The following is a 17,713-nucleotide window of genomic DNA, read 5'->3' as shown; positions in this document are numbered from 1 at the left end:
ATAACCATATTAAATGGTTACTTTCAATTTGCTATTTAGAAGAAGAAATTTTATGTTTTGATTAGGATTTAAAAATATATTTTTATTTTTAAACCCATTCATTGCTTATAGTCTAAATAAAAGGTTATTTATTCTAAACTAGGTGTTATGATTGTTTTTGCATTTATTCAAAGACGATTATTTTTATTTATACTTTTATTTTAATGTATTTAATTCAATGTAAAGATTTTAAATAATTTTATTGCTTTAAATATAATATTCTATTCGTTACTGATATTTGTCTATGGTGCGTTGTTTAGATCTGAAATGTCATTTATGTCAAATGTCAATGCTGTACATGCTATACTTATAGAATTGTACTTATAGATTTAAGACATAAAAGAAACTATATTGATCTACAAACTTTTTTTACATTTATAGCGGATTGTGAATACAAATTAAAGTAATTTTTATAGAAATGTTTATCTTTGTTTTCAAGTGGACATTGTTAACTACCAAACTCTTATTGTAAACGTAAATTAATATGGAGACGTGAGTGTTTATATTTAAAGCGGAGTCATGGATTTCTTGTGTGATTTTAATTGAATCCGTTTGTTAATAGAATTAAAGCAAATGCCGCGTTTCTTTGCAATTATGAGGTTATGCAGATATTGCAGAAACTGAAAGACAATACTCAGAGAAAACATAAGCGAGAAGCTTCCTTGGCCACAGTCACATATGAGGTGTGAAAACCTGTGTGAAAATGTCCTTTATTAAGTAACTTTCAATAAATTTTTCGTACAAACAAGATTATTAGTACTAAAAATTCTGTTTTTGAATAATTTTCAGACTGTACATTACCTGCAAAATACAGAATGTAAAAATCAAAGTGAAGAATGTATACAACAGTTTTTGGAAGCAATGAAAAGCTTTAAATTGACAAAGTCTGAAAAACTGATGATGGTCAATACACCTCCGAGAACTGAGCTGGAGATACAATTGGTATGTTTAAATCCACCAATATGGTGGATTTAAACAATTTTGTTTTGTTGTACTAATTAATATTTAATTCCAAATTTAAAATTGCAAAATTGAATTTAATAGATGATATAGAAAATGATTTATCGTAGTGTGTTTCTATTTCAGATAGTACAGGAGAGTGAAGAGAGGCTATCTGAAGATGATGTCGCTAAAATTATATCAATAGTTAACAAAATTTTGCCTGTTAATACATAAGATAATAAAAATTTTCGATTCTTTTACCCAATTTCACAAATAAAATCCTGTGCCCCATTTTGAAGTTTTCAGTTTTATTTTATGAAAAAAAAATGTTAATATTTAAGTCACTTTATCACTTTATCTTTGAAAAACAAAACTTGACAGGATTTTTTATAAAAATATTAGTTTTATTTAAATGAATACCCACCAAAATGTTAGATCACATTATATAATTACGTCTTTTGAATATTCAATTATAATTTCCAGAGGCTATGGGAAAATTTTAAGAAGCTGTTGAAGCAGACCCATTTAAAAACCAGACTTTTGTTCAGCATGTTCAGAATACTACATTAATGAACTATGACGATAAAATTCATACTATTACAACTTAATAGTTTAATTACAAATTTATTTAATGCTAGCATTTGATTATATGGCATTGCTGCCATAATATATCTCTTTGAGATATGCATTGTCATTCTTATAAGGTCTTATAACATTTTCCTTCAACAGATCATGATTAAGTGGTGTTGGAACTAGCTTAGCTCTTGCAATAAAAAGAGAAGATTTTGAAAATTCGCTTTGAACATTTTTGGAGCAATAGGTACTTTCTCTACAAACATTTAATTTAATTTAATTTGAATCCGTGTTTTAGATGTTGGTTTAAACGTAGCCTAAACTACTCTCCTAATCACATTACCTATCTGCAAGTGAAGTTTCCATGATACTTAGTTCAGCTATTCCAGTATTTATACAGAGCACATAAAGAGACAGAAAAAATGGTAAAAATTGCATTTTTGAATTAATAACCATATACATATGCATTTAGTGAAAAGCTGTTAATTTAAAATTATAACATATAATATGTACACAAACGGACAATTAAATTATATTTATTAGAATACATTGAGCTGGTTCTCTGCTTATTAACGACATAACCTGACTACTATAAATATTCATTTTAATATGATAACAATTAAGTTACACTTCATTAACTAAATATTTCGTTATATCATATATTGTAAGGCGAAAAACACATAACAAATTAATTATTAATAATATCTATAATTTATTTCAAAGCTCTATTTTCATTATCGAATAATGATTAAAGTCTCTTGCCACTGTTGTAAATTGTAATAATTTTTCGAAAAAATGTAACAATTGGGTAAGGTTTGTCTTATATTGTTAGGAATAACAAAAATTGTATATTGATTATCTGTAATTATCAAAATGCTTATTTGGAATAATAAAACGGCAACAGAAATATAAGAAAGTATAATTAGTTAAACATGTAATTATGTTAAATTTATGGAATTTTAAAAATATTCTTATATTTGATATATTAAAAATAAATTGTATATTAATACAATGCTCTGAGCACTGCCATCTGCCGGTAAGTTATAGAAACTATAAACGCCATCTACCGGGGGAGGATTACTATTACATATAGCCAAAAATGTCACTGAGTTCTATATGATGTTATCATTATAATTTATATTATGAAATTTAATCTTTGGACTGAAGTTTGAAGGTGTATGAAAAATAGAATGGTAATCTTAAATTGGTTACATATTAATGAAAATTTCATTCGTTTCGACTGTAATCGTCCCAATTCGTGTAAGACTCGTTGATCGTTCAAAGTTCATCGTTGACGATCCTCAACCAGTACAAATAGTCCAACTGATTCAACTAGTTCACCGTTTAAGGATAAACTACACTAGTCTTATAGTTCTATAAGAATAACAGTTGTTGCAATAAATTAAATTATTGAAGTCGGCTTGTTTCATACCTATTAAGAATTAATGTTTATTTTTCAAGTTTCTTCATAGCTCTGGTATTTTTTTAACTTATTCTAATTTTGATAATGTCAAAAGGTAGGTTGAATGAAGGTATTTTTTAAAAATTAAGTTTCAATTGGTAATCTAATCTGCTGATTCTCATTTGATATAAATTCTATAATATAATATTGTTTAATCAATATTGTACTAGATTTAATATTTTGAAAGTTATTCGAAATTTTCTTGGCATTTTCTTCCTGTCAAGAGAAACGGTTCTGTGGTCTATTATACGTTGCTTGTTTATAGAATTTGCTCTTAAGGGTTGCAACGATACTGGTCAATCTGATTAGTTGTTTTTTTTTGTTTTATTTTCTCATTGTGATTTTATCGGCAGTTTGATTATTAACAATTCTATTTGAACCAATTATTGAGGCCGATATTGAATCTTGATATGATTTATATTGTAAGGGGTAGTATTCTTAGTCCAAGTTGGCATCGTCAAACCACATACAGACCGTTATCAGTTTTTTATTCATAAACCTAAGCACATTCTCATATTTACGTAGGTTACTGAATGAGAAACGGGAAACGCTTAGTATAACTGTGACCATTCAAATTTGGGATAAGCTTACGGTCTGTCGGCCTAGTACAAAATGTAGATTAATTATTTTGTCATCTTGTGTTTAATTCGCGCCAGCATAGTCGTAAAGTTTTTTTTTAATTTTATATAAATCAGATTTATATATTGTAGTTATAATATAATTTATTTCATAGGAATATTCATAGAAAGATGTAAGTTGATGTAGTTCTGAAGTTATAGTCAAACAGCACCTCCAGTCTCGCCCTGCCGGTGGAGACTTCGTCGTTATTGACTCTTCTCAGATAAATTAAGCTTTGTTTACATTAAAGATGTTTCCTGTGTCCTAGATTTAACCATTTGTTAAACAACAAAAAATATATTATCTTACTCATGTATATACCTTACCTCTGTATTTGGTTAAAAGATAGTCATTACAAAAATAAAGTGACACATTGTTTATAACTTGTATAACATTCATTAGCATTATTGTGTATATTTTAATTACAGTGACAAAATTACCCCGACTACTCCTGTACAAGAGAAATGCCAGTCCACCGTCCAGCGCTGTCATGATTCTAGGTGATATGCTAGGATTAAATTTCGACTATAGGGAACCTGATTTAATAAAACTGGAGCATCGATCTCCAGAATTTAAGAAGGTTTGTATATAACATGTAATAAGTATCAAAATAAGCTGTTATTATCTTTTTAATGCTTCTCAGCAGTACTATAAATAGCATACATTAATTATTGGCAACATCTTCTCACCAATTCATCATAATTTTCAGATAAACCCCATGGCAACCATCCCTGTGCTTCAGGATGGAGATGTAACTATATGTGAAAGGTATATTTAGTCAATAAAGGATTGCTTTAAAAATTCATGTTAGATAAAACATTAGGTATGTCTTCCTCAAAACAGACATAACATCAGCACCGCATGTCATAAGCTTGTCATAACCCAAAATAGGTTTGTCCCTGTATAAATGTGTATTTCATTAATTCATTAAGAAGAAATCAATTAATTATTATTTAAAATACTTAAAACTTTTCATTAGTACTATTGTAGCGAACAAATCAATTCTAACTATACTATTTACCATTATAATATCAGAATTGTTAAAATATTTACTATGGCTAATAAAATATTCTTGATTTCAGTCACGCAATTATGAAATACCTAGTAAATAAATATGGTGGTGAGAGATGTGAAAGGCTTTATCCCGCTGATTTGAGCGTCCGAGCTAACATTGATCAACTAATGTTCTATGATGCTGGGGTCTTGTTTGTTAGGCTTAAGGTTGTCGCGGTGAGGAATCATTCATGATATATATAACTGTTAAATAACTATTAGCATATTAAGGTAAAAGAAACATTGATGAGTTTTGTCTCTTTATTTATTAATTACTTTCTCATTTATATCCAGCTGTGTGTTTACATGTTACTTATATTATCTTTAATGTTAATCTATATTTTATTTCATAACTCCTATGTTTTTTTATTCAATAGCTACCAACAATGCTTCAAGGATTAACAGGTCCAACCAAAGAGCAAGTTGCTGATATTGATGAAGGTTACACAGTACTCGAGGCCTATTTAAATAAACACTCGTATATAGCAACTGATCATTTAACTATAGCTGATTTATCTGTTGGCACAACAACTACAGCATTGCAGTCAATACACAAGCTAGATAAAAATAGGTAAAAGTATTTATGAACACCAGTGTGACATCTGTTTTTAAAATAGATTAAAATTAATATGATAATTATAAATAATAGATATTTTTCATTACAATACATTTTCTTTCTGCTTTTTAAAGGTTTCCTCTAAGTGCAGAATGGCTGGAACGATTAAAGGGTGAAAAGTCTTTCAAAAAATTTAATGAACCTAGTGTAAAAGAATTATCCACAATATTAAACGTATTTTGGAAGAAAAATAAGGAGCGAGTTTAACTTTTAATAAGTACATTATTTTCTTAAAAAGATATATACTGATGAAAATGTTTTTTATTGAGTTTTACCCTTATAATAACATTAGCTTGAACACCCTCTAGTGTCAAGTTTAAAAACTGTTTGATAGAAATTCTTCCTCAACATCACTGACAAAAATGATCAGTTGAAGAATTATTTATAAAAAAATATTTTATTACAGATCAGATGAATTAATTTGATATGGTTGTTACGAATTTTATAATATTTTATTCTCATTAAATTTGTAATTTTCTCATGGCAACCCTGACAACGCCATCTGGTTCCATTAAGTCAAACATAATGACCCTAAGTGTCAAGTGACGTACGGCGTGCAACTTTCGAACTTGAAACAACGGAATAGTGACATTCGTCAGTAGTGGAATTTGAATAGTATCGGCCCTCGAGCCTGCAACGGGCACTAGCGCCAGAAACGTGTACGGCGAAGTGCGGTCGACTCGTCGATGCGCAGCTGTCCTATCGCGTTTGTCAATTTAAAGTTTTCTCGAAACGCGTGTGTAAATAAACATAATTGTCTTATTACTTTTCGTTATGAAAATGAAGTGAAACAAATGTTTATTATTGAATCGTGTACATTTTAGTGAAGCTGGAGCCTTCGAAACCGTAACCGCTTCTCGCAATGACAAGGGAGAGCATTCAGTTACCTTTTAAGAAAACGGAGGCACATAAAATGTTTCTTTTGGTTTAATAAATGCTTTTATAACGTATAAGTGTATTCGTTAAATATAAGGACTATTGTGTTCCGGTTTGTGACACTTTGGAGCTTAATTTTGTTCCGGATCGGTCGTTAGTCGCAGCACGTTTAAAATGAGTCTTCATAGAGCTTTGATCGAATTTGACTACAAAACGGCGAGTGATGGTCTGCTGGAACTGTCCGAGGAGCAGCTCAGCAGCATCATGCGTACGGAACCCATCACGGACGTCTACCACGTCGAACAGACACCGTTTGCAAGGTAAATAGCAAAAGTTTTGCCAAACTTTACCTACTTATCAACTAGTGCGAACTAAGATTGAAGTTCCTTAACAAAGTGGTATTTCGTGGTAATTACCCCAGGGATTAAGTCTAGGAAATATTTTATCAACTTTGTCGTCTTTATAACATGATAATAAAATTGATAAGAGCAAAGATAATTTATCATGTTATTTTTGCATATGTTTTTATAGCCTAGGTTGATATTATTTACAAAGGTTTAATATTTAACTTAATATTAACACATGGAATAATCCTTGACCAATGACAGTGGTGAATGATCATTAGTTTATATGAGTATCACACATAGAAATCTAGTGTAGAATGGCCTTTATATGACTATGTTATAAAGATGTGATGTACTTGTTTTTTTACTGGTGCTATAATACTATCAGGATTGCTGATAAATATGAGTGATGAGATTTCACCACCTTGATAATTGGTGATAAGACTGTAAATTTACCTATACCAGATTATTTGCAGTTTTAATTGCATTAAAATAAAATTATAAATATATAATAACATATTTAATATATCTTTAAAATTAATATGATGGAATTGCATAAAATATCCTGAACATATCCCGCTGTTTATTGTGTAAATTTTAATTTTTTTATATGCTGTATATATTTCATTTTTACATTTGCTGGTATCAGTGTAGGTTTTAATTGAATCCACATCCGGAGTACTCTTGACACAAGTATGAGTTTCAAATTAAATGTGCGGTAGGAAACTAATTAGTGATTCAGTTTCTTAGGATATAATTAGAATATTATTACTAATTATAAGTGTTAATTTATTTAATAACTACTCGGTACTTTACAAGAATTCTGAAATCTGTTCCACTTAACGCATTCTAATAGTGAGCATGGATAAAATGTTGACAGTATTTTAATTAATACTGTTATATTTTTGTGTCACATAATAAATTATATCAAAAAAAACTATTGATGGATAGTATTTGTATGAATGTGGAGTGATTGAATGAAAAAATATATATATTTTTGGGAATTAATTTTAATTAAACACCTTGGTATAATGTCATATGTAAGTGTGTCGTTGGCGGCGCGGCGCATGTTATGTCGCCAGTCTCCGACGACGTGTCCGACAACTTTTCCCGTCCTTTCTGCTTTTCGTACCAATTGACACAACTCTGCCATCCCATTAAACTCATTACTTACGGTAGTTGCGTAGATATTCATTGAATTGTTAACAATTAAATTAGATTCAATACAGTTTCATTCATTATGAATTTTAATGCGTGTAATGAGACGTCAGGTTTATTTTTTTTTTTGTTTAAACTTAATGGCTGCTGTCAATGTGTAATAAATATTTCTGTCATAAACGATGAAAACGTATTTTATTCGAAATTTTCTTTATTAATCGAGTGGATTGATTATACGGGTTACACGAAATGAAAGTGAGACCGGACGATAAATCTAGAAATAGAGTTGTTACTCGATTGCATCGAATAATCGATTGTAAATCTATCCGAGAGGAAACAATAATATTAGGTTTCTAATACTCTTGGGCTTATTTACGGTTCTAGTTCCATGGCAAATTAAGCTTTTTACGACTATGAAAATAATACGTGATTATTTTAATAGACTAATGTTATATATTACATCGCTTAGAAATATCATTATGTTTATAAATCTAGTTGCACGATATGTTGATAATAACAAAAAGTACTACACATTAAGTAGTTTGATTAACATGATACTTAACTATTTGTAAGAATTGGTTGATAATATTGTCTTAGTACATTGATAAAGTTATTGCGTTGTATTTTAATAAACAACTTGATAAAATCAAAAGGCTTTTGATGGAAAATGAGGGAATGATACTACGTATATAATGTATAATAATCTTTAGTTATTTCTGCATACCAAATACTCGACTTTAAATATTCATTCACATTAAGAATATATATTTAATATTTATATCAATTGGAATAAGAATCAATTAATTAGACAAAGGCGTAAATCCAAAAAATTTGATTGTAATTTAATGTCATACAATTTCGATATTTTAAATGCTTGTGTTGCTAGTTATAAAAAAAAATTCAATTATAACTTTTTTTTAACCCCCTGTAAGTGTATTACTTCAAATTTTCGCCCTATTTTGGATTATATTTGGATCAGAGTTAAATTAATTCACGATAGATTTTAACACGATATTTCTGTTGCTGTACCGCAAGGTATTTCTAGGGATTTGTAATTTTTTGAAAATATAATTTAATACTTCTATTTATTAATGATAATGCATTTTTAATTTCACTACTTTAAGTTGTTTTCGGTATCAATTAACAGCGTCTAATAAACTTCATAGAGTAATAAAACGCTTATTTAATCTATTTCATCGGTGTATGCTAAGTATTATGGGCACTTAAATATGGACAAGATGAAAAACATAAATAGATTTATATCGCTCCACGAATTAAGAGCGATGTTTCGTTAGAAAAATATAATAAGGGATTTCACGCAAAGAATCTTTGTCTTAATTGATCATACAAAAAAAAAAGAGTCGTAATGAAATTATTGAAGAGTTACTTAGAATAATAACGGTTTTGAGCAGAAAAAATTAATATGAAAAATGTTACGTCATAAGAAAATATTATGTATGAAAATAATTATTATGGAATGTGCGTATTGTATAGCGAAATTATTGTGTTTGTGTTATGAGTTGTTTAATGGTGCGAAGGAATGGGAATCCGACCCAGTTAGTTTTCATTGCGTTAAATAATAATATTAGAATGTTTTTACATAATAAATCTACGTCCCGATTTTAAAAACACGGTCACCCCATTTATTTGGGGCGAATATCGATTTTTATTTACCATTTGTGATGAACGTCAGCTGGGCTTGTGTTTACAATGGATTTACTTGTACGCGTAATCTGAACATAAATTTTTAATAAAACTGAAATTTTGTTTTCAATGTACTTATTGTATGTATAATGTTCTTGTTACAATAAAAATTGATGTTTATATACAAAGTAAGAAATAAATCATATACATATACGAGAAGATTGAAGTTGTTTTGCTATAAATATGTCAATTATTGAATTTTTTGCTAACGACTTGGTTAATTTGAACACACAATGACGTAAAATTTGAACGCACATTAGGTATAAATGTTCCAGCAATGAGCTATCAGCTGTCCAATTGACATAATTGTATATGTAGGTCGTTAACTTATCACATATTTAACTGTAAAACTAATGTAACGTTATTTTAATACCATTATTAGCTTAATTTATTTATACAATTAGGTTTTTTTTTAAGGAACTTTTTATGTTTCTTAAGACGCAAATGCTTAGTTATATAATTATTCTTTATATATGGTGTCTTTTTTGTTCTATAATCGTCCAGTGGTCTTGGTGGCGTTTTAACACTTACATTTTTATTTTCACCTCGCTTGATTGATCTTTACCGATGAGCGTGTAAATTATTACACACTACAATTCTATTGCTATTCAATAGTATAATCGTATGAAACGTGAACATGAACACTTACAATACAAACACACAAACATCTATATAGTAGCTTCAGAGTTCAAACTGCAAATCTCGTCTATTTCGGTTAAGCAGGTGTGACCTTGACCTCGGCCACGTCACCGCTGCGACATTTCAGGAAACAACTCCACACAATAAGTAATTAAGCAATCTCGTTTAATTCAAGTTCGTAACAGTCCCTTGACGTGAACATTTACCCGAAAATGTGCTACTGTGATTGACTTTTAATACCATATTCAAAATTGTTTTCTTGTGCACTTTTATTATTAAAGAATTAAATTTATTTGCGGAGGTTATACATGTAAGGCTAACAGCGATGCAAAGAGGTTATAAAAACTCTTATGTGTTGATGGTACTTTATGCGTTACGTGTTTTATTCATAAGGTATGCGTTTTTTTGTTGCTATCCAAGGCTAGGCTTTTTATCCGTTTCAATCTACGCAATGACTGTAAATATGTACACCCGATCAATCAACAAGGAACCGTTTGTTTAGGTGTAACATTTGCATAGTTATAGGGGCATCAAGTTCGTATTGTTGCCCTGGGCAAACTTTTTCCAGGGAGCCAATAACAGTTTTTGCTAAGCGGCGATGAGATGTAATCTGTGACTTTCTACGGCTGGCCAGAAGCGGTTTCACTTTCATCCATTACGGAATGCGGCCGAACCTCCGACCCGCGTGTGCGTACAGCACCGTCATCCCTTTTTTTTTTTTTTTTTTGTTGACGGGGGGAAATCTTCGTAAGACTTCCGGCCGCGTGGGGGACGCGACCGGGGCATGTGGGATTCTTACCCACTAAAACCCCCCGATGTCCTCTTTCTGCGCTATCGCGGGGGACGTGGGAACCGTTTAACTACCAAGACCCCGCAGCGCTTGCCTCTCCCGGCTTCGTCCGGGCTTGGCTCTGCCCAGTGCGGCGGCTTGGTGACGTGCCACCGCTTGCCTCTCCGAGAGCTCCCCGGACATTGGGGAGCTTGCTTCTCGGGCCCTCTTGATGTGAGCGGCGATCCCCCGATCGCCGCCCACGGGCTAGGCGTCCAATTCCATGGCAGGCGGGGCGAGAACCGCTCCTCCTCCGCCATTGGCCTTGGGCTTTTTAGGCCGGGCCTTCCTTGGTGCCCTTCGCGTCTTTGTTGCTTTCGTGCCGGGGAGAGACGGCCTTGCGACGCAGCCGCTTGCCCCCAGCACGTGTGCCCTCTCTGCTTTGCCAGCAGCCTCGCACAAGAGGCAGTTTGGCGCTGCCTCGCACTCGGCCGCCTTGTGACCCGAAGTCCCGCACCGGAAACATCTCCGGCTACGGTCCTCCGGGTGCTGGCACTTCACCGCCACGTGGCCGGTGTCAAGGCAGCGGAAGCAGCGCTTAGGCCTCGCGGCCAGCAGCACCACCCTCGCCGACACCCAGCCGACCATCAGCCGCCCGGAGCTGCTGAGCTTCTTGGCGGCTGCGACCGGGACGCGCATCCATACGGACGCGTCGCCCCGTGGCCCAACCACCAGTTTACCCGCCCGAATGTCCCCAACCGAGCACCCTCCTTCCTTTGCGACCGCTTGGATGACGTCGGCGGTCGCTACGGACTCGTCCAGCCCGGCGATGCGGATCTCCGCACTCCGAACCGGACGGGCGACTTTCACGACGTCTGAGGGCAGGACGGACCTCAGCCGCTCAGCGAAGGCGTCCGCCTTTTCCTGCGCTCCCTCACCGTCGATGGTGAGGACGCGCGCACCAGTTTCGGCTAAGCGGAAACCGAGCCTGGGGATGCCGAGTTCCCCCAAGTCGATCGCCGCCTTAGCCTGCGTCAGCAAGCCGACATATGTCACCCCTTTCTCCGCGGCGTCCGCTGCTAAGGTGAGCGTGACTGCCGCGGTGGTCGATGAACGAAGCTTCACCTTCCTCTTCTTCTTTTTCTTCTTCTTTGGGGTGGCTTTAGCTGGAGTAGCCACCCCCTTCTTCTTGCTCGCCTTTCGTGACCCGTCTGTAATGTGCGGGCCTTCGGCGGTAGAGGGACTGGATGTGGCCCCTTCATTTCTCTGCGCCGCCTCTTGAGCAGCCAATGATGGCTGCTTTGTTTGATGTCGCCTCCTGGCCGGCGCAGGGCGGGCCGCTTTCGCGGCTGCAGCGGTTGTTGTAACCGCAGCGATGTCTGCATATGTGGGGGCAGCCGTCACCTTTTGGGGCTCTGGGCCCTTCCGCTTCGGTGCCTCTATGGCACCTGTTACTTCTACGGCCAGAGCAGGCCGTCTTCGAGGCTCCGGCAGAAGGCGGTCCTCAATGCCGGCCAGCCTGGCGTCCAGCATTGTGCCGAGGGTCTGGAGGTTTTTTCTCGAAACCTCGTCCATCAGCTGGCGAATTTCTTTTTCGGCCGGGCGGTAGGCCTGTCGGCGCAACTCCTCCATCTCTCGGCGCAGGTCCGCCACCTGTGCGAGGAGTTGCGTATTTTGCGCCTCCAACCGCTTGATCTCCTCCGAAGAGGAGCGCTCCCTCAACTCCGAGACGGCCGTCCTTATATTGACGACCGCCTCTTTGAGGCATTTTGTGAAGGTGCCCTTCAAATTTCCTGACCTCGTGGCGACCATCAGAATGTTCGCCAACGAGGCCTCGACACTTTTAGTCAGAGCGGCATTGGTTTGCGCTGACACATTCTCAATTGTAGCAGCGTTCCGTACAGGGCTTGCGCTCCTTGACGCGCTTCTCTCTTTCGCTCTCTTAACTATTTCGGCCACATCCTTCTCGGCCTGAAGCCGAAGGGCCTCCTCCTTCGCCTTGTTGTAGGCAGCTTGGGCCGTCGCGAGGCCGACATACTGGCCAGGCATTGGTGGCCGCCTACGTCCCTTTTTAGAAGTGGGTGCCGCCCCTCTGCTCAAGGCGTGCATCCCGTCACTTTCTGTTTTCCTCTTGCGAGGCCTGTCTGCTCCGGTCATTGATGACCTTCCGGACTCCAGCGACATAGCGCTGAAGGCCGAGGAGTCAGAGAGATCGTCGTCACTATCTCTATCACTTCTGTCCAGTCCGATTGGTAGCCGTGTGAGTAGAACGCGCGAAATGCGCGACGCGGCTCCGAGGCCCAACTCGCGCTCAAACTGATTGCGAGCGTTGGTCTCTTCGACATCGCTTACAGGGTCCGGTCTCGACACGGTAAGGTGCGCCGAGCCCGGCCTAATGCTCAAAGCCGAAACGTTTTGCAAGTCGGAATCCGTTGTCATATTGCCATGGTCGTTACTTCTCCTCTCTTCTTCTCCTCCGATCGTATTGGTGGCACCCCCCGTATACATGGGCCGACCCCCCGCCGAAGCGGGAGTGTGGGATTCCCCGGCAATAATACCGGGACCCACCCGGGGACTATTTTTCTCAACACGATTTTCCATTTTTTGTTTTGACCCTTTGAGGTAGGGCCAGACCTGGTGCCCTTGGGACGAGCCGCCTGCTCGCCATGCATCCCAAGGCCGGGCACCAGAACCAAAGATTAGGGGCCGTATAAGCCCATCCATCAGCATTCATCCATCACACATTCACAAGCCTTTCATTCTACGGGCTGTTCCCCCAGCCCGGACCGAGACCCCAAAACGAGGTCAAGGTCCCCCTCCCCGTGACTGACTGCACCGGAGCACCGTCATCCCTGCCACGATGTCCCTTAACCTTTTGATGTCATATTATTATAATTGCATACAAATATATTTGACATATTCCAGATATGTATTCCTCAAATCATGAATATGTTTAGTTCTATGTAAAATTCCACAGTGCTTCATATTGATTGGACTTGCGTTCCAAATACCCGAGTAACATTCCACGACAAGTATTCGCGCTAATATCTTATTCGTGTCATTAGTGCGAAATGTCAGCAGTTTGGCAGCGGCAGGGCGTCGTCGGCCCCAACGTTCTCCTGCGGCCGATGCACCGCCCATCGCCCGGCATCAACCATCTAAATTAGTGATCGTTGCATCACGCATCACTTTCAGTTTTGTTTGTCACGATTCTATTTTGAATAATGTCGATTATTAGGACTCCACATATAGCATCGCCCATCGACCGACGCCCGACGCCCGACGCCCGCCGCTACCAGCCTCAGTCTTGGACGGATGACTAATCGCGCCGGCACGAGGAAACTTCCACATTAATTTAGGTTCTATATCCGAACTCGTATTTCCTATTTAAATACGTTCGTCGCTAAAACAGGATACAATAAGGTTAGACGAGTTTCAAAGTCAGTGTGCGACTATTGACTATGCATCGGATCTCGGGCTCGCAGTTATCTCTACTTTGCGGAAAGTAACCTGATACATACCTAGTATGTAGCGACTAGCAACAAGACCGAGGTCGCTTTGACCCTACGAGTGATAAATAACTTTTATCGACGTCCGTTTTATTTAATACATTCGTTATAAATAAACGAATTAATATAATACGATGACGGTCTCAGGTGATAGCTAGGAGGTTCCGCTTCACGGATTCTCTGGAATGGACAACGGTCATGCCGTTTGGTCGCAACTCACAAGGCCGCCTGCGCGAATGTTAACCCGTGATAACGCTGGCAGGTTGTGACACGTGGGCGAAGCTCGATCGAGAACAATCGCTCCTCTAACGAAACGTGTACTGGAATGCGGACTACCGATACTGTTACAACACAGACTGCAACAGGCCAATGTCAACATGGCTCCCGTGTTGACTTTTGATTGTCTCTATGTTAATGTGCTAGATGCCTGCATCTCATATTCGCGTCGCGTTCGTGTAGGCGACTAGATTTTCCAACGCCTGTTGGGCTTGTCGCATAATGTAGATACCTCGTGCCGCCTAGCGAAAGTCTAGCCGGCCTTCGGGGCCTAGATATGAGCGGTTATAGATACATTATATCAAAAAACTGGAATGTAATTCTGTTTAAATTAATGTTTTGTACCAGTAGTTTTTTCTACAAAATAATATTTTTACACTTGGGATATATAAATATGACTTTAAGAATAGCATCACAAGATCCGTTCCTAGATTGTATGAAATGGAAATATCTCTACGTCTATGGTTTTAAAACAAATATTCAAACTATTCCGGGCAACAGATTTTATCATCCTTAAACCAATGTCGAGTTATTGTATGCGATGCTATCTTGTAGTGGTGTCCTTTACACTATTTGCTCTTATTGTCGGTGCATTCTATGCAATAAATACATTGGTTTCTGTTACTAAACATCTAATCTATTGCCTAACTATCCTAGATTCATGTCGGATGTATGTTAATGATTGTTGTTTTTGGTATATTGAAATGTTTTTGAGACACGTCAATGTCTACATCGGCACGAGACCGGAGCATTTAAATGTGATTCATGAAATAAATTATAAAATTATGTAACCTCTTGAATTGGATTTACCAGGACACCGGAATTCGGTCAATACTTATCCGCTTTTAAGTATAATTTATTGTTTTATTTGAGTTATAATATGTCCGTTAAATTTTTATCCGTCATTTTATGAATAATTTATAATTGTGAAGTTATTCATTACTGTTACCGTACGATATCACGTACCGAGTGTTGTTTGTCTGGGTATATCTTTATCAGCGTCGCAAATTCAATATAAAGTTATAAGTGTCTGTATTGAGTGGCGAAGGGGCCACGCTGAGCTAATATTGACGTGTCTCAATTTCTTTGTTTGAACACTTGATGGATGCGGTTTGCTGTCGTTTGATGTCGTTTCAGTTCCCTAACCTTGAGAGGTCAATGACACGAATCTGGCTCCCTAGATCACGGTTCTAATTGTGTGTTTCCGGAGTATTTTGATCCACACAGGACCTAGGACATCGTTGAGCACGTGCATCCTGACTGTTTATACGGCCGACTATATTTAACTCTGTATTCTCACCCCAATAAAAACGAACACGTGCCGACTGAAGTCCATAAACACAAATAGACAGAAGACAAAACTATTTTGTATGTTCGTATATTATTATGTGATTGATTTAAGTATTGAACGTTAGTTGACGAAGAGGAGTATATCAAGAGGAGCATTATTCCAACATTCCATCGGGACGATTTATCTCACGTCGGCTGGCCCTGCGTAAATATAATTAGATATGCTATTTATCAGCTCAGCGGAAGGGCGCTCACTATCGCCGCTGTAAATCTTCTAGGTCTCCGGATGGCTCAATTTAGCGAAGAAATGCTTTATATGAGAAATGATAGGCGGAGACTTTAGTCCGACCAAATTTATCGCAATACGATGTCTTATTTACTTAGCACAGCTCCAGATAGGCTGGTATTTTAACAATCTGATATAATAATGATGCATATCAATAGTATGAATGCGTAGTAAAGTATGATAAATACTTGAGTTCCAGTGTTTCTAAAAGTGTAGAGCACTTATTAGACTCTTTTGTAACCCAATGAGTAATAGAACTGCACATCAATAAGTTTCGTCACTACTACTCTAGTGAAAGTGAGATTTTAAATTAAGTAAAAAGTTTCCATCACCTTACATGTTCATTACGCAAAGAATTATAAGGAGAAATCACAGAATATGGGTAAATTTTTCTTATATTCGAGAATGACCAGCCGCAGGGCTAGGGGTGGCCACCTGCTGGAACACTTGATTAGCATACACCATGCACAATAGCGCTCCGCCCAAACACATCACGGGTCCAAGTCAATAGATAATGAAAAATGCAAGAATTGCCAGTTTTAATTTTGCGTTTTTATTATCTGATAGCAATGAGATAACAAACTTCTAGAATAACGTGGAAAAACATGCGAGTATAAACATATATTTGTATATCGATTGATCCTATAAGATAAAAGGCAATATTTTTGGAGCGTGTTTATTCAAAGTTCTAGCAAGCGTCACGTAATGTCAAGACTCGAATATTAATAAAAAATATATATATTTGTAAAATGCCGATTGTACCACACTCCATAATTATAGCCCTTATTGTATGACATGGGAGTACGTCTATGAATATTGAATGGGCGTCCACAACCATGACCTTTATTTTGGCCTTTCGCCGGCTATTGTTCTTAAACCACCCTAGTATTGCACAATTTATCTTACGACAGTTTAACCTCATGAAAACATTATAAATTTGGTTTAAATAAATGATCCTTAATGTCTTAGAACCAATCAATTAATTATAAATATTTATTCATTATATTTTTTTTAACGGATTGTCTCATTCTTCTAAAGCATCATATTTTTTGCTGTCACTATTTTTTTGCGTCCTAATGTCGTCGGGTATATCGAATGTCGATCTCTTGTCCTTTGTTCTGTCTCGAACAGTCAAAGTTTCGGACAAAAAGTGTTCTAAGACACTTTGTTTCATTGACAGCAGATCAGTTCGACTCCAACCCTATGAGACTGATTTATAATTGTCATGTGAGGTAATATACGAGTAACATATTCTCTTGATGACTAATCCGTGCTGGAATAGGTGTGTGTACGAATTTTGATGAGGAGTTCATCGACTCGGGCAAACTTTAAATGATCTCATAGATCGCGCGTGAGGTTTATACATTGAGAAGACTATTAGATAAAGCGAAATATAACTTAGGTGTGTTAGGACCAAAATAGTGTCGGCTTATTTTTGGCTCTCTGTAATGTTATCTCCACTCATAGGTATATATAAATATAATAACTTAATATCAATCATCTCTCTCGTAATGAGATTTCACGCTCGGTATATTTTAAGTTGATAGGTATTCCAGTGT

At 36.9% G+C, this 17,713-nt stretch overlaps 3 protein-coding genes across 5 annotated transcripts in view; all 3 read left to right on the top strand.

Annotated features, from left to right (window-relative positions):
- The first annotated feature begins 348 nt into the window (after positions 1 to 348).
- LOC116767431 (DNA-directed RNA polymerase III subunit RPC9) lies at positions 349 to 1,279 on the top strand. Its single transcript, XM_032657751.2, has 4 exons — positions 349 to 531; positions 602 to 722; positions 829 to 981; positions 1,126 to 1,279. The coding sequence occupies exons 1-4, from the start codon at positions 524 to 526 to the stop codon at positions 1,213 to 1,215; spliced, it is 372 nt and encodes a 123-aa protein (XP_032513642.2). The 5' UTR covers positions 349 to 523; the 3' UTR covers positions 1,216 to 1,279.
- A 135-nt stretch (positions 1,280 to 1,414) lies between these two features.
- On the top strand, positions 1,415 to 5,558 carry LOC116767533 (glutathione S-transferase 1-like). 3 transcript variants are annotated; one of them, XM_032657902.2, is made up of 6 exons: positions 1,415 to 1,801; positions 4,063 to 4,214; positions 4,344 to 4,402; positions 4,717 to 4,864; positions 5,065 to 5,258; positions 5,378 to 5,558. In XM_032657902.2, the coding sequence occupies exons 2-6, from the start codon at positions 4,125 to 4,127 to the stop codon at positions 5,508 to 5,510; spliced, it is 624 nt and encodes a 207-aa protein (XP_032513793.2). In that variant the 5' UTR covers positions 1,415 to 1,801; positions 4,063 to 4,124; the 3' UTR covers positions 5,511 to 5,558. The 3 variants fall into 3 exon arrangements, with proteins under 3 accessions (XP_032513793.2, XP_032513790.2, XP_032513789.2); XM_032657899.2 differs by lacking the exon at positions 1,415 to 1,801 and adding an exon at positions 2,481 to 2,747; XM_032657898.2 differs by lacking the exon at positions 1,415 to 1,801 and adding an exon at positions 2,826 to 3,071.
- Positions 5,559 to 5,905: 347 nt separating this feature from the next.
- Positions 5,906 to 17,713, top strand: part of LOC116767532 (serine/threonine-protein kinase 17A) — a 99,480-nt gene continuing 87,672 nt past the window's right edge. Inside the window, exon 1 of the mRNA XM_032657896.2 lies at positions 5,906 to 6,499. Within this exon, the coding sequence (XP_032513787.2) occupies positions 6,354 to 6,499 (146 nt within the window). The 5' untranslated portion in view covers positions 5,906 to 6,353. The remainder of the gene's footprint in view (positions 6,500 to 17,713) is intronic.

Source organism: Danaus plexippus, assembly GCF_018135715.1.
Source record: "Danaus plexippus chromosome 9 unlocalized genomic scaffold, MEX_DaPlex mxdp_24, whole genome shotgun sequence".
NCBI classification, from domain to species: domain Eukaryota; kingdom Metazoa; phylum Arthropoda; class Insecta; order Lepidoptera; family Nymphalidae; genus Danaus; species Danaus plexippus.
This window is presented reverse-complemented; position numbering and strand designations above follow the sequence as displayed.

Excerpts from the sequence above, each read along its gene's own strand:
- LOC116767431 (XM_032657751.2), top strand. Across the intron at positions 723-828 it reads TGGCCACAGTCACATATGAG|ACTGTACATTACCTGCAAAA; the intron begins GTGTGAAAACCT and ends AATAATTTTCAG. Across the intron at positions 982-1,125 it reads CTGAGCTGGAGATACAATTG|ATAGTACAGGAGAGTGAAGA; the intron begins GTATGTTTAAAT and ends TTTCTATTTCAG.
- LOC116767533 (XM_032657898.2), top strand. Across the intron at positions 4,215-4,343 it reads GATCTCCAGAATTTAAGAAG|ATAAACCCCATGGCAACCAT; the intron begins GTTTGTATATAA and ends CATAATTTTCAG. Across the intron at positions 5,259-5,377 it reads CACAAGCTAGATAAAAATAG|GTTTCCTCTAAGTGCAGAAT; the intron begins GTAAAAGTATTT and ends TGCTTTTTAAAG.